Below are 15,218 nucleotides of genomic sequence, written 5' to 3'. Positions count from 1 at the left end.
AGCAAAAGCTTCCAGAACCAAATGCGGAACAGGCTGTTTTAGATCAGGTCACATGTAATAAGACAAGGTTAAATTCTAATGACATTGCCAAGGCTCTCTGGAGAGGAATAACAATATGATAGACTTTCAGAGTCAATTTGAGAGTGGGAAAGGTGATCTGAAGTGAAAGTAATTACAGAGATCAGTGAGAAGACAGAAAATTGTGAACATTCTGGGAACCAGCAAAAAGAACAGGGTGGAAAGTAGATCAAATAAACAAGAAAGGAACATAACAGCAGATGTAGGAGTAGGAACTACTCTGTAAATAAAACAAGAGTAGCTAAAGTAAATGTCAGGTGCATGAAGAATTAATCATGGGAAATAAGGAAACAACAGACTTCCAACAAATGTTTTGCAACTCTCTTGACAAGAGAAAATGTTTAAGTGCTCCTAATAATAGTGGAAAATAAGGAAATAAAAGAAAGGCAGGAAATTAAGGCAATTATAATTAGTAGAAAAAAAGAACGAAGCATACTAATGAATAATAAATACCCTGAACCTGATGCCCTGTGTCCTTGGGTAAACAAAGTGACTGCAGAGATAGTGAATGCAAAGGATGTGATCTTCCAAACTTCCTTCCATTTGAGGACGATTCCAAAATTCTCTATAATTGTCTATCTGTGGAACTGATATGGGGAAGACGAGGGTTATTGGAAGTGGAGTTGAGGCTGTTGAGGACTGTTCTCATCTTGGTGAATGATGGAGAAAAGATGAGAAGCCAAATGATCGAGCACCTATTTTGTATACGTTGGTTTTAGCTGTTGCCCCAAGCAAATTTTATATGACACTACAGCACTTGGAGTCTACCAGGAATCAATCATACGGTGGTTCTCATATGTATTCATTTCCTTATGATATAGAAAATGGTCATTTGACCCATCGAGTCATTGCTGGCTCTTGGGCCAATCCCATCAGTTCCTTTCCTCCACTAATTTCCCTGCTAGCTTTTGTGTCTCATGTCTTATTCATAACCCCACTGATTGTTCAACCAGCCACCCACATGAAGTGTGATTTCCAGTATCCAATTAACCTAACAACCAGAAAAATCTGGAACTGCAGATCAGGCACATTTGTGGCATGCAAAACATAATTACCATTTCACGTCGAAGGAACGAGCAGTGGAAAAAAAATTTGAACCCATGGCTTAGGTTGTTGACCCTGTGCGCAGCAGCGCCACCTGCTGCACCACTATGGGCAGCACTGTGAGACCCATGAGGATGTAAACATTTTTACAAACTTGGGGAAACCAATTACCTCTTGCTTAATTTGCTAAAAACGCAAAATTCTTTTGACTTTCTAATAAGTTATCTAGCTTTCTCAAAGCTTCTCTGTACTGATAACCTCAATATCTTTTCCACACTTCAACCACTAGGATATTCTTAGCTTCCCCCTACAAAAATAAAACAGGGTAACAAATTTTTTCCAAAGGTTTCCTTCCTTTAAAAAAAAAGGACAACTTCAAGCTAAACACAAAGATAATTTCAGATTTGCTGTATCACGAGGAAAGTTGGAGAAACATTAACTTTTATTGAATTTAGCATAAGGCGTATTTAGGGCATGGCAGGTGCAGTAGAAAACAGGGGGCCACCACCATCCTCGCCTTACCCACCAAATATCCAAGTCCCTAGCCCAATAATTAATCTCCATCCTCCGAGGGGTACAGTGCTGTACTTCTGGGGCTCACTTGAGCGCCCCGGCATCTCGTCAGGCAGTTTCAGGGCCACTTGTCAGTGCCAGTAGCTCAATGCGGGATCAATGGGTAAAATGGCTGTCTTCCCTTCCTATAATCCTCACACAGCTGGAACTGCTCTGCGTTTCCAGGGCCGGGGCAGTTCCAATTGCATGGGGGATTATGGGTAGGGAAGACTGGCATTTTCCCACTGATCCCGCATTGAGCCACTGGTGCCGATGAGTGGCCCCAAAGGCCGGGACATCCTGCGGAGCGTGCTGTCAACGGGCAGCCAGCAAGGCTGTCACAGGCTGCCCCGGCCACCCACTGATGGCTCCGCCGGCTGCCCACTGGTCGCCCCTGCACCTTCCAGTCGGGAATGGAATGGCAGGAAAGAAACACAGACTCCTAATATATTAACGCGATGTAACTTATGGGGATATGTGGGGTGGCAGCGGTGTGTTTAGTGTGTGGCAGTTTTGGGGCAATTATTTTGGATGGGGGCACAATGTCAGTGGCAGTCCTAAGGCACCACTTGACCTAGATACACCACTGTGTTTAATCGCATAATGATACTGATGCATTGAGCTAATTCAACTGACCTAAAAATGTTTTGCTGCTAATTGTTGTTTGTACTCAGCATCTGATGCCTCTCTTGTCAGTGTTCAACAATAGTTGGCCAGCATTGATGGATTCCTGTTGCCCTGATACTGCTTTCCATGGATGCAATGTCCTGGTGAAACCTTTCACAGTGTTCGTCACTGACTGCACCAGGATCAGCAAGGAAGAAGCCCAAGTTTGAATACAGAAAATGAATTTTCAATAACATGTTGCACTTCATGAATTGTATTGTGACAGAGTATATAAATGTGTTTTTGGGAGATAAATTGGGAAAGGTTTGTTAGAGTAAGTCACATGCAAACACTTTAAAAAGGATCATATTTGAAATACTGGAGCTCTCCTAATGCTAGACATATCGGGGCCTCAGAGCTTTGCAAAAGCTTTGAAGAGTGCTGAAGATTCTTCACTAATTGATTGTTGTTTACAAAAGGCAACAGATGAAAGAGCTTGTTGGAGCCGCATATTGTCTGGAAGAGAACTTGCTGTTCTGAGAGGGTCATGAGGTTTTGCAAGCAGAGCTTTCTCTCTCACACACACACACACACACACACACATGGAGCAAGTTTCGTCAGCAAGACACTGAGGTGACTGATGGAAGTGCATCAGTTGTGGATGTCCTGGAACAACAAATCTCTCTCTGAAAACTGACAAAAACCTTCCAGAGCGATAACCATTTACCTTTCAAGCACCAAAGCCTGGTGAACTTTATAAAGGTTAAATTCTGTGCACAGTATAAGAATTGCCTGCAGCCAGTGAACCTGGAAGAATGAGAAGTGAGATTGGACTGTGAACCAAAGAACCTTTCTGAACTTACACACACATTACACATACGTGCGCTTAGAATTAGATGGGGGTTAATTTAGGTTAAGTAAGTTAATAGTGATAACTTAAAGTCTGATTCTGTTTTCATGTTTAAAGATAATTAAAAGCAACTTTTGTTTAAATAACCATCTATTGCTTCTGGGTTTTTGGATCCTCTGGGCTCGTTACAGTATGCTTGTTGCATTTTTAAAAAATATTGCAGGAAATCACAAAAATAGGTTTTATCTGAAAAAAACCATACATGAGCAAGAGCCCGAAATCCATAAGATCCACCCAAAAGTGTTCAGGAAACAAAATCTTCATTGTCCAGTGTAATCAAAATATGGAATCAAATTACGTCAACTGAGAAAGGCTTTCCTTACAAATAAAACACTTTCAAATAATCACCAAAAGTACCAGGAACTGTATTTGGTCTCATTGCCCATTAATTACAAAGGGAACAATTGACAATGGGTAACTAGCCAGTGAACTGGAGCTGGGCATTTGTATGGATTCACAGCAAGCAGCCCATGTACAGCAAAGCAAAAACCAATCCAATCAAAAAAGCGAATTGGTTTCTTCCAATAAGAGCACTGTACCCCTCAGAGGAGCACTGTGTAGAGAATGTGTACAAAGTCACCAAAAGTATTGCAAACCCCACCACGTTGACATGAATGACATTGACAGGACATGAATGACGTTGTCATGGCAATTATTCAGCTATCTCTACATGCAGCTGGATTCAACTAAGGGTGGATGGTTAGGGTAGCAGTTAGCCCAATGCTATTACACTGCCATTAAACCAGGTTCAAATCCGGCGCTGACTGTAAGGAATTTGTATATTCTCTCTGTGTCTGCGTGGGATTCCTCCAGGTGCTCCAGTTTCCTCCCACTCTCCAAAACATTTGGGGATTGTAGGTTAATTGAGGTATTTGGGAGACTTGGGCTCATTGTCAGGAAGGTCCTGTTACCACCTTGTATGTCTCAATTAGAAACTTTTTTTTTGTTGCAAATTCAGCAAATTCCTCTGTGAATTTACTGCTGTGTTTGTAATGATTCTAATAATCTTGCATTGAATGTTGTCTTTGTGTTCATTTTGCCAGGCCATTGGTCCTCAAAGGACACTGGAGGAAGTCAGCAAGGAATCAGCTGAGCACAGTTCAAAGCTCCTAAAAGATGCCAGTGATTTGAAGAAGAAAACTGATGGTGAATAACTTGTCCAATATCGGCATCCAGTGTTGATCTCAGCCAGTCGTCCGTAAAATGATTGAAAGGAAAAAAAAACCTGCTGGGCATCTTGGAGGTTGAACTTTGTAGGAATGGCAGATGGGATTTATCTTGGATAAGTGCAAGTTGTTGCATTTTTGGGGAGTGTTGTAGATCAGATAGACCCTTGGGTACAGGTACCTAGTTCCCTGAAATTGGTGACACGGGTAGCTGAAGAAGGCATATGGTGGGCTTGCCTTCATTAGGTGCAGGAGTTGAGACATTATTTTACAGCTTACAAGATGCTGGTGAGAGCACATCTGGAATACTGTGTGCAGTTCTGGTCATCATACTATAGGAAGGATGTAATTAAGCTGGAATGGGTGTGGAAAAGGTAGAGAAGGATGTTACCAGGATGTGAGTACGTGAATTATGAGAGAAAGGATAGTCTGGGATTCTTTTTCTGGTTTATAAAATTATGTGAAGCATACATAAGGTCATTGGTAAAGTTTCCCCCCACCCCCCACAAGAATAGGAGAGCCTAAAACAAGATGCCATAGGTTTAAAATGAGAGGGAAGAAATTTAAAAGAGACCTGAGAGGCAGGTTTAAGATGGTTGGTTTTTGGAATAAGCTGTCAGAGGAAATGGTAGAGGCAGGTACAGTTGCATAGGCATTTGAGCAGGTATATAGATTAGAGGGATATGGGCCTTACACAGGCAAATGAACAAGCTCAGGAAAGCATCCATGGTTAGCATGGACAAGTTGGGCCAAAGGGCCTATTCCCATGCTGTTTGGCTGAAGGAAAGCTCTGGTACAAGGTGAGTGGAATAGCCTTCATTGCACTCCATCATACCTTGAAAACAGCAAAAGTCTCTTCTAGTAAAGCACAATCCTGACTGAGGCTATCCATGTGGAGTTTACACCTTCCACCCGCCCCCACCCCCCACCCCACCCTGTGATTGTATGCTTCCTTTGGGTGCTCTGGTTTCCTCCAACATCCCACACAGGCAAGAAAGTCAGTTAGTCAGCCATTATACTTGCAGTGACCAATGAAGCTACCAGCTCACACATCTTAGGAGCATGGTGAAACCTGGAGAGAACTGATGGGAATGTGGGAAGAATTAAATGAGATTTTGTGTAATTAGTTGATTGGAATGGAGGTGGTGGGACAAAGGGGTTATTTCCATGCCGTGGTATTGCATCTGAAGACTTACTTTGCTTCTCTCCTTTGTTCAGGTCTCGTCACCCAGCTAATTGGACTGAAAGACAAAGCTGAGCAGATTCAAAAGCGTGCTCGTAATGTAAGCAGACTGCTAAATGAGCCCCTGGAATTACTGACAAGGCTCCCAAATGGTAAGTAACCTGGACAATTTGTATTTTCTGAACCCAACACAGAAGGTCAATTGTCAAGAAACCGGAGGAAAGGAAGCCTCATGCACTGCCAAAATGGAGGACCAATGCCTCTTGGCAGTCTCCAACCAGATGGCATTAACATTGACTTCCAATTTCCATTAACCGCTTCCCCATGTCTCTCTTTTTCTCTTCTTTCCTCCAGCTCTCCAAACAGAGAGCTACCCTCAACTCTTTCTCCTATCACATCTCAGCTTTTTACTTTTCTACCTTCCCACCTGCATCCATCTTTTACATCTTCCGTCTTAGCCTGTGCTAAGATCTCAGCCAGTCGTCCAGTCGTCCCCTTCCTCTTCTCTCCTCCTCCCCCCACCTTTATATTCAGGCATCTGCGTGTTAGAACCATACAACATTACAGCACAGAAACAGGTCCCCTTCAGCCCTTCTAATCTTTGCTGAACCATTTTTTTTGTCTAGTCCCATTAACCTGCACCCAGTCCGTAGCTCTCCCATCCATGTACCTGTCCAAATTCCACTTAAATGTTAAAATTGAGCCTACATTCCCCACTTCAGCTGGAAGCTCATTCCACACCCCCATGTTCCCTCATGTTCCCTTTAAACTTTTCTCCTTTCACTCTTAACCCACCCTCTGTGTGAAGAAGTTCTCCCTCATTTTCCCCTTAAATTTTTCCCCTTTCACTCTTAACCCATGTCCTTTGGTTTGTATCTCACCTACCCTCTATGGAAAAAGCCTATCAACATTTTCTCTCTATCCCCCTCTTAATTTTAAATACCTCTATCAAATCTCTCCTTTATTCTTCTACATTCCAGGGAATAAAGTCCTAACCTGTTTAACATTTCCCTGTAACTCATTTCCTGAAGGCCAGGCAACATCCTAGTAAATCTTCTTTGCAGTTTTTCAATCTTATTAATATCTTTCCTGTAGTTTGGTGACCAAATCTGCACACAATACACCAAATTTAGACTCATCAATGTGTCAAATAACTTTACCATGACATCCCAACTCCTGTACTCAATACTTTGATTTATGAAGGCCAATATGCCAAAAGCTCTCTTTATAACCCTATCCACCTGTGATGCCACTTTCAGGGAATTGTGAATCTGTATTCCCAGATCCCTCTGTTCTACTGTACTCCTCAGTGCCTTGCCATTTACCATGTATGTCCTTTCTTGGTTTGTCCTTCCAAAGTGCAGCTCCTCACACTTATCTGCATTAAATTATATCTGCCATTTTTCAGCCCATTTTTCCAGCTGGTCCAGGTCCCCCCCTGCAAGCTTTGAAAACCTTCTTCATTGTCCACCACGCCCCCAATCTTAGTGTCATCTGCAAACTTACTATCCAATTTACCACATTAACATCCAAATCATTGATATGGATGTCAACAACAATGGTCCCAGCACCAATCCCTGAGGCACACCACTTGTCACAGGCCTCCAGTCTGAGAAGCCATCATCTACCACTACTCTCTGGTTTCTCCTGTCCAGCCATTGTCAAATCCAGTTTACTACTTCACCATGAATACCTAGCATCCGAACCTTCCTGACTAACCTTCCATGTGGGACCTTGTCAAAGGCCTCACTAAAGTCCATGTAGACAACATCCACAGCCTTTCCTTCATCAACTTTCCTGATAACCTTCTCGAAAATCTCATTAAGATTGGTTAAACTCAACCTATCATGAACAAAGCCATGTTGACAGTTTCTGGCTATCTAATTGTATATCCAGTCTCTCAGAACACCTAACACTGACGTCAGACTCACCGGCCTTTAATTTCCAGGGTTTACATTTGGACCCTTTTTTACATAATGGAACAAAGTGTCTGATGCACGATGAAGGACCAGGCCCCAGAACATTGGTGTGAAGCACAAACGACTGCAGCTGCTGTGATCGTAGTAAAAACAGAGATGCTGGAGGATCTCGGAGAGTGAAACTGGCTGAGTTCCTCTAGCATCTCTGTGTTTTTTACAGAACATTGGTTACTGTTTATTTTCTTTGGATGCTATGTGACCCGCTGACTTTCTCCAGTGCATTGGTATACTGCAGATGAGAGCCTGTGCAGATATTTGGATATGATCATGAATTGTTTTAAGTCTAAGACATTCATGAACCAAGATGTAAGCATAAAGACAAAAAATTAGAAGTGGATTAAGTGTAAAAGTATGAAGTTGTCTGGGGGACTCCAGGTGCGTTTTAAAAGTACCAGCCCTTGTATATTGCAGGTACCTCTAACAGAATTCGTGATGCAAAAAAACATGCCTTCGCAGCAAACATAACAGCAGCGGCAACTCTTGCTGAAATTCAGCATTTCAATCGGCAGCTGTTGACCACATCTGGCACTTTATCAAGGGTCAATAAAACTGTCAGGGAAACAAATGAACTCATCAATGACTCAGCAAGGACTGGTAAGTTCATAGTGAAGAATCGATTGAAGCTCGTTTTTGACAAATGGGCATATTTTGCTTGACTAGACATGGGCACTACAATAACAGATTTAATGAAAAAAGCTTCAACAATATTTGCGGTCCTTGGTTCATCCAAGGATGTATCTTGCTTGCTAGAGTATTAGTTTGGCCACAGTTGTAGTGGAGTATAGTAACAACTTCTGGTCACTTTATGAAGGATGTGAAGACCTCAGACCAGAAGGTAAATGGACTTACTGGAAATGTTTTGGAGAGGGTTTGAGAGGCTGGGATTGTTCTATTTAGAGTGGAACTTAAGAGAAACTAAAGGCCTGCTAGTTTCCACCCTTCCTTCCTCTATTTCTCAGGGACTTGCTGGAGTCAGAATCCATGATAACGCTATTGACACCCACTGCAACCTTGATCTTACTACTTGCGATTCTGCTTCCAATACAGACACCATTCCATTCTCTCAATTTCCCCACCTCAGGTTCGACAGTGTGCTTCCAACGTACCTTTTTCTTGAACAAGGAGTCTCTCCACCAGCCTCAGTAGGTTACTGAGCCGTGTTTATTCACTTCTATTCTCACTCGTTTCCCCTGCCCCACTCCCCAAAATTATGGTAAATCAAAAATGTCGGAGCAGCCTGTTAATAGAGATAGTGAAGGTTTGTCCATCCCACTGACCTGTCTGGGAGAGATGTAAATAAAAAGAGATGATTGAAGAGAGAGAGAGAGAGTAAAAATAGTCATGTATTTCTGAACCCACTGTGACGTTGAGCTTTTCTTCTACCACCTCCAACTTGGCAAGCATATAATACCGTCACATTAAAAGAAACTTTTCAGACCAATTTTAGAGCAAGATGCACAAATCACCATCCCACAAATTGTCTGCATTGTATTTCCCCAAGAATGACAGAATTCTCCTTGAAAGATGTGAACTTCAAATGCAAGTCAACCAGAGTTGAGAAAAACTTTACCAACATCAAGGTAGAATTAATATAAAAGACCATTAAAATTTAAAGTTCAGGTGTTGATGCTCAAATTTTCCATGGTCTCATCTTGGAGGAACGGCACCCTGTATTCTGTCTCAACGGTCTCCAACTAGGTGGCATCAATATCGAGCACCAATTTCTAATGGTCCTCTTTCCTTCATCCATCTTTCCTCCAGCTCCCCATCTCCTTTCTTCCTTCTACAGACCTATATTTCTTGGCCCTCTCCCCCGAACACTTTTTCAGCTTTTTTCTCTTCTACCCTCCCACTTCTATCCATTTATTACCTGTTAGCTTGTATTCCTTTCCTCCCTGCCCCACGTTTTTATTCAGGGCTTATTTTTGGTGTTCCCGAGGAAGGGCTCAGGCCCAAAACATCATCTGCCTTTTGCTTTCTTTAGACCTGCTGGAGTTTCTCCAGCACTTCTGTGTGCTGCACTTTGCCTGAAAACTGGGAGAAGTTGTTCCATTTCCGGGGAAGGGAGAAGGGTTGGGGAGAACAAAAGGGAATGTGTGTGATAGGGTAGAGACTATTGAAAGACGCAGTGGTGGTGATGTTAGCAGAAAGGACTAAAGATAGTGATTGATAAAGGTAGATCTCGGGAGGCAGTTCCTCAATTATCGTTGTTTGTTGGAACCCAATATGAGCCCAAAGATAGGGAGTGACAGAGTGAAGTACAGTACCAGGCAAATTGGTAGGTCAGGTCAGCTCTGCAGATGAAAATAACAAAACAGAAGCAAGAGTAGAAGCAAGAGTAGGACATCTCGCCTCTTGTGATCATTTAATAAGATCAAGGGTGATTTTTTAATATAATCTCAAGCAATTGAGACTCATAGCTCCAGATGGAGAATTCTAAAAGATATCCAGATAGTCCCCAATTTACGACGGCCCCATTTACGATTTTTTGAAGTTACAGTGGTTCGATTCTGTACTCTACTTCGAATTTTCATTCTCTACCAACAGCACAATCGGTCCCCACACTGATTCCACTGCCCTGCTCACTTCCCACAGCCCTGTGTCGGTCCCCACACCGATTCCACTGCCCCGCTCTCTTCCCACAGCCCAGTGTCGGTCCCCACACTGATTCCACTGCCCCGCTCTCTTCCCACAGCCCTGTGTCGGTCCCCACACTGATTCCACTGCCCCGCTCTCTTCCCACAGCCCTGTGTTGGTCCCCACACCGATTCCACTGCCCCACTCTCTTCCCACAGCCCTGTGTCGGTCCCCACACCGATTCCACTGCCCCGCTCTCTTCCCACAGCCCTGTGTCGGTCCCCACACCGATTCCACTGCCCCGCTCTCTTCCCACAGCCCTGTGTCAGTCCCCACACCGATTCCACTGCCCCGCTCTCTTCCCACAGCCCTGTGTCGGTCCCCACACCGATTTCACTGCCCCGCTCTCTTCCCACAGCCCTGTGTTGGTCCCCACACTGATTCCACTGCCCCGCTCTCTTCCCATAGCCCTGTGTCGGTCCCCACACTGATTCCACTGCCCCGCTCTCTTCCCACAGCCCTGTGTCGGTCCCCACACCGATTCCACTGCCCCGCACTCTTCCCACAGCCCTGTATCGGTCCCCACACCGATTCCACAACCCCGCTCTCTTCCCACAGCCCTGTGTCGGTCCCCACACCGATTCCACTGCCCCGCTCTCTTCCCACAGCCTTGTGTCGGTCCCCACACCGATTCCACTGCCCTGCTCTCTTCCCACAGCCCTGTGTCGGTCCCCACACCGATTCCACTGCCCCGCTCTCTTCCCACAGCCCTGTGTCGGTCCTCACACCGATTCCACTGCCCCGCTCTCTTCCCACAGCCCTGTGTCAGTCCCCACACCGATTCCACTGCCCCGCTCTCTTCCCACAGCCGTGTGTCGGTCCCCACACCGATTCCACTGCCCCGCTCTCTTCCCACAGCCCTGTGTCGGTCCCCACACTGATTCCACTGCCCCGCTCTCTTCCCACAGCCCTGTGTCCGTCCCCACACTGATTCCACTGCCCCGCTCTCTTCCCACAGCCCTGTGTCGGTCCCCACACCGATTCCACTGCCCCTTTTCGACTTACGATTTTGTCGACATCCGATGGGAGTGGCGGAACGTAACCCCATCGAAAGTTGAGGACTACCTTACTTCCCTTTGGATGAAGTCTCTGTATAGCCAATCCCGTAGATGTAGGACCCCCTCCCCCCCCAATCGTTTGCAAAATTAAACCTACACCAATCCCTGCAAGACTTTGCATATTTCAACTCAGTTACTTCTCTGTATTCTAAATTTGAGACCACGAGCCCAATCTGCTTAATCTCGGCAAAAATGATAAGCGCAGCTGATAACTTTTAAGTGCCCTGCCTCTGTCACAGCGGTAACCTTCCTTAGGTCAGGAGACCAGACCTGTGCCCAGAGTTCCAAATGTCATCTCACTGAGGCTAAATGCAATCGGAGCAAGATATGTTGACTTTTGTATAGAAATCTCTTCAGAACTAAAGACCGACCTAACATTTGCCTTGCTAACAGCTTGCTGTATCCCGTCTGCTGGGAATTTTCATCAAAGCTATCACCTGATCTGCTGTTGATTGACGAAAGGTCAAATAGTAACATGAAAGCAACATTACTCATTGAGTGGGGTGGAGCAGGATTCACCTTTGAAAGGGGAGTTGGTTAAACTCTTGAGATTTTGGATGAAAAGGCAGGGAGTGAGAGTAGCTGCAATGTCCTTGCTGAAGCCCTAGATGAGGAATAGAAAGGATTAGAAGTCCTGTTTCTGTGCAGTTATCATTCTCGCACATGATTCCTGGCATTGGTTTAATTTCTGATTTTTCCTCCTCTCAGCTGTGGCTGCTGGAGCTAAGGTTCAAGAGATTGAAATTCAAGCCAATTACTTATTGGACAAATTGAAGCCATTGAAGATGCTTGAAGACAACTTGAGCAGAAACTTATCAGAGATAAAGGAGTTGATTAATCAGGCCCGGAAGCAAGCTGCCTCAGTAAGTTTCAAATCAATAAGAGCAGTTACGCCCTCAAAATGTTTTTTTTAAAAATAGCACAAAATCCTGAAATCCAGACTGCTTGGTGATAGGGTCGGTTTGGATTTTCCCGATTCACGGCCAGTACTTTTAAAAATTCAAATTTAAGGAGGAATAAAGAAGAGGTGAACAGGTAAATTTTAATAGTTTATTCACCAGCTTCATTTATCAAAACAAGCAGTTTTAAAGAAAAATGAAGTCAATATTTGACAAAAATGTAAACACAAAATGTTTTCACTGCAAAAAAAAAGTGTGTCATGCTTGAAACTTTGTTTAAAAATGAACATGGTAAAAGAAAAATACAGTATAAAAATTAGTTTCTTTGTGGTAAGATTATCTGTATTGTGTGGTTACGTGTTGCCACTGTTTAAGTGTGGCGTATACGCCTGCACGCACATAAAAGCCTACTCAACTTTAAAAGTTTGAGAGTCCAGATTCTCTGGTGGTCCGGATTTCTGGCATCTGGATTTTTGGACTAATACTGTTGTCACGTTCTCTGGTGACTTGTTTTTGCCTCAAAATCTCATAACATTTTCAGTCCTGAAACAGAATTTTATCCTCAAATGTTGACTGTCCATTTGCTTTCATAGATGCTGCTCATTTGGCTTATGATTCCAAAACTTGCAAACTTTTGTGCCTCTGTTTTCATCACACCATCTCCTGGTTGAAGCCATTTAGTGCATCTGAACATCAGTTATCCTTCCACCCATGTTCACTGGCTTTTAAAACCACAAATTTACAATGCCTAAATGCTCGCCTATCTTCCCCTTCATCTACAGCATTCTAAGAATGAAGCTCATTGCTCCAAGTACACGGAGCTTTGCTTCATCAGTATATGAAGTGTTACGGAGTCCAGAGGACCCCAAAAACCATCAGCAATAGATATGCACCACAACACAGGGTTATTTAAACAAAAGTAGTTTTTAATTATATTTGAACGAGAAAACAGAATTAAACTTCAACTTATTACTTAACCTACTAACCCACTTAATTCCCCCCTCTAATACTAAGCACAGGTGTGTGTAATTTATATTTAAGATTAGGAAAGTTCTTTGTATTACAGTCTAATCTCACTGGTTGCATGCAATTCTTGTCCTGTGCACAGAAGATAGGATTGACAAAGTTCACTAGTCTTGCTTAATAGGCAAAGGGTTACCACTCAGGAGGGTTCTTGTGGGTTTTCAGAGAGAGATTCCTTTTCCAGGACATCTGCAACTGATTCCTTCTCAATCAGTCTTCCTGACAAAACTTGCCCCCTTCAGGGTTCTCCAGATGATCCTCTTTCTTTCAGGTCACCTTTCAGACCGCCAGTCTTCTCCTTTGACCAGGCAGCCTTCCAGAGTTTGCCAGTTTGTTCTTCTGGAACTGATTTCTGTCTCTTCTCTCTCTGTTTCACACCCTCCCTCTCTGAAAGCAAAACAGTTCTCCCCTGCCTGCAAAAATTAAATGCTCTCCCAGGAAAGCTGTATTCTGCAACTTTGTTGCTCTCTTTGCAAAAGTCCTGCAAAAATTCTTTATTTTAAAATGTGCTTGTGTGCAAGCTACTCTAGCAATTCATCCCAAGCCACCTCAAAATATTCTTGTCACAGAAGAAAGAAACAAAGAGCTAAGATTCCAATTACAGAACCTCTGGCTGAGTTTTACTGATCATTCCCTATGTGTTAGTCATTTACAGGATGTGTATGCTACTGCCAAGGCCAGCATTTGTTGCCCATATGTAATTAGACTGCAGGTGGCAGTAGTGGGCTGCCTTCCTTCACTGCTGTCATCCTCCGATGAAGGTACTCCCACAGTTGTTGGATCCAGGGTTCCAAGGTTTAGAACCAGGTGCATTTCCAGTTTAGGATGATGGGTAATTTCAAATTCAAAGTTCGGGCCAGGCAGATTTTCTAATTACCAGAATCTGTAAGCTATACTCAAAAGAAAGAAAGAAATGTAAACAAACTGCGCAAATACAAAAGAATAAATATTCAGTAATAAATAATGAGCAAAGTCTTTTAACGAGTCTCTGAATCAGTCTGTTGTTCAGGAGACTGATGGTTGAAGGGTAGCAACTATCCCTGAGCCTGGCGGTACAAGTCCTGTGGCATCTGTATCTCTTTCCTGATTTCAGCAGTGAGAACAAAGCATGTCTTGGGAGGTGTGGATTCTTGCTCGTTTGGAGTGAAATTTGCAGGAGGTTTTGCACCCATGATCCTTTTCCTCTTGTCAGATAATAGACCTCATGGCTACGGGAAATTCGGTTGAAGAAATCTTGATGAAATAATTAGCACTTAGGGTGTAGTATACCATTGAAGTAGCAATGTGGATTGGTTACCATGAATTAATCTGGTTGATGTTGAGTGGTGATGAAACTGCCCTCATCCAGTGATCTGGAATACATTCTGCCTTGTAGATTAAGGAAAACTTTGGAGAGTCGTGAGGCAAATTAAAATATTGTTTTCTGACTGGCTCCTAAAACCACTTATTAAATGTCAACTTTATTATCATCTGATTGCACAAGTACAACCCGACAAAATAGCATTCTCCAGTCCTCAGTGCAAAACACACAGGCACACAGCCGGATGTAACACACACAGACAATCAATATGCAGTACAACTCCGATTATCCAAAATGGTTGGGACCAGGCCTATGTCAGATAAATGGTTTTTTTCGGAGAACTTGTCATTTTTTTAAAAATAGCCCAGTAGCAACAGCAAATTACTCGTAACAATGTTTAAACAACAACCAACAACAAGGGAAGGTTTTTTAAGCGTTAAAATAATGTTTAATTCTCACCAAAAAAAATGCTGATCGCCGACACCTCTGCACCGAGGACCCGCTCCTGCCTGGGAGCCTGACGTCCCCACTCCTGCTCGGAAGCTTGAGGTCTGAGCTCCTGCCAGGAGCCCAAGGTCTCCGCTGCCGCCGGGAGTCCGAGGTCCCCAGTCAGTTCGGCTTCAAAAAAATTTCAGATGAATGAGGATTTCTGATTAGTTTTGGATATCTTCACTTATCCAAAATTTTTAAAGATTTTTAGACAAATGATGATTTTGGAGAATCCGATTTTGGAGAATCGGACTTGTGTATGCAAGACAAGTATTCATTTATTTGTATAAATGA

General features: G+C 43.4%; 1 protein-coding gene across 5 annotated transcripts in view; it reads left to right on the top strand.

Annotated features, from left to right (window-relative positions):
• The window catches only part of lama1 (laminin, alpha 1), a 336,199-nt gene that overhangs the window by 260,485 nt on the left and 60,496 nt on the right, over positions 1–15,218 (top strand). For all 5 annotated transcript variants that reach the window (XM_069922348.1, XM_069922349.1, XM_069922347.1 and 2 more), the window contains 4 exons: positions 4,234–4,336; positions 5,575–5,691; positions 7,930–8,112; positions 11,922–12,076. In XM_069922348.1, coding sequence (XP_069778449.1) covers positions 4,234–4,336; positions 5,575–5,691; positions 7,930–8,112; positions 11,922–12,076 — 558 coding nt within the window. The remainder of the gene's footprint in view (positions 1–4,233; positions 4,337–5,574; positions 5,692–7,929; positions 8,113–11,921; positions 12,077–15,218) is intronic.

This window comes from Narcine bancroftii, chromosome 2 (genome assembly GCF_036971445.1).
Source record: "Narcine bancroftii isolate sNarBan1 chromosome 2, sNarBan1.hap1, whole genome shotgun sequence".
NCBI lineage: Eukaryota > Metazoa > Chordata > Chondrichthyes > Torpediniformes > Narcinidae > Narcine > Narcine bancroftii.
The sequence above is the reverse complement of the archived record's forward strand: the minus strand, read 5'-3'. Positions and strand labels throughout refer to the sequence as shown.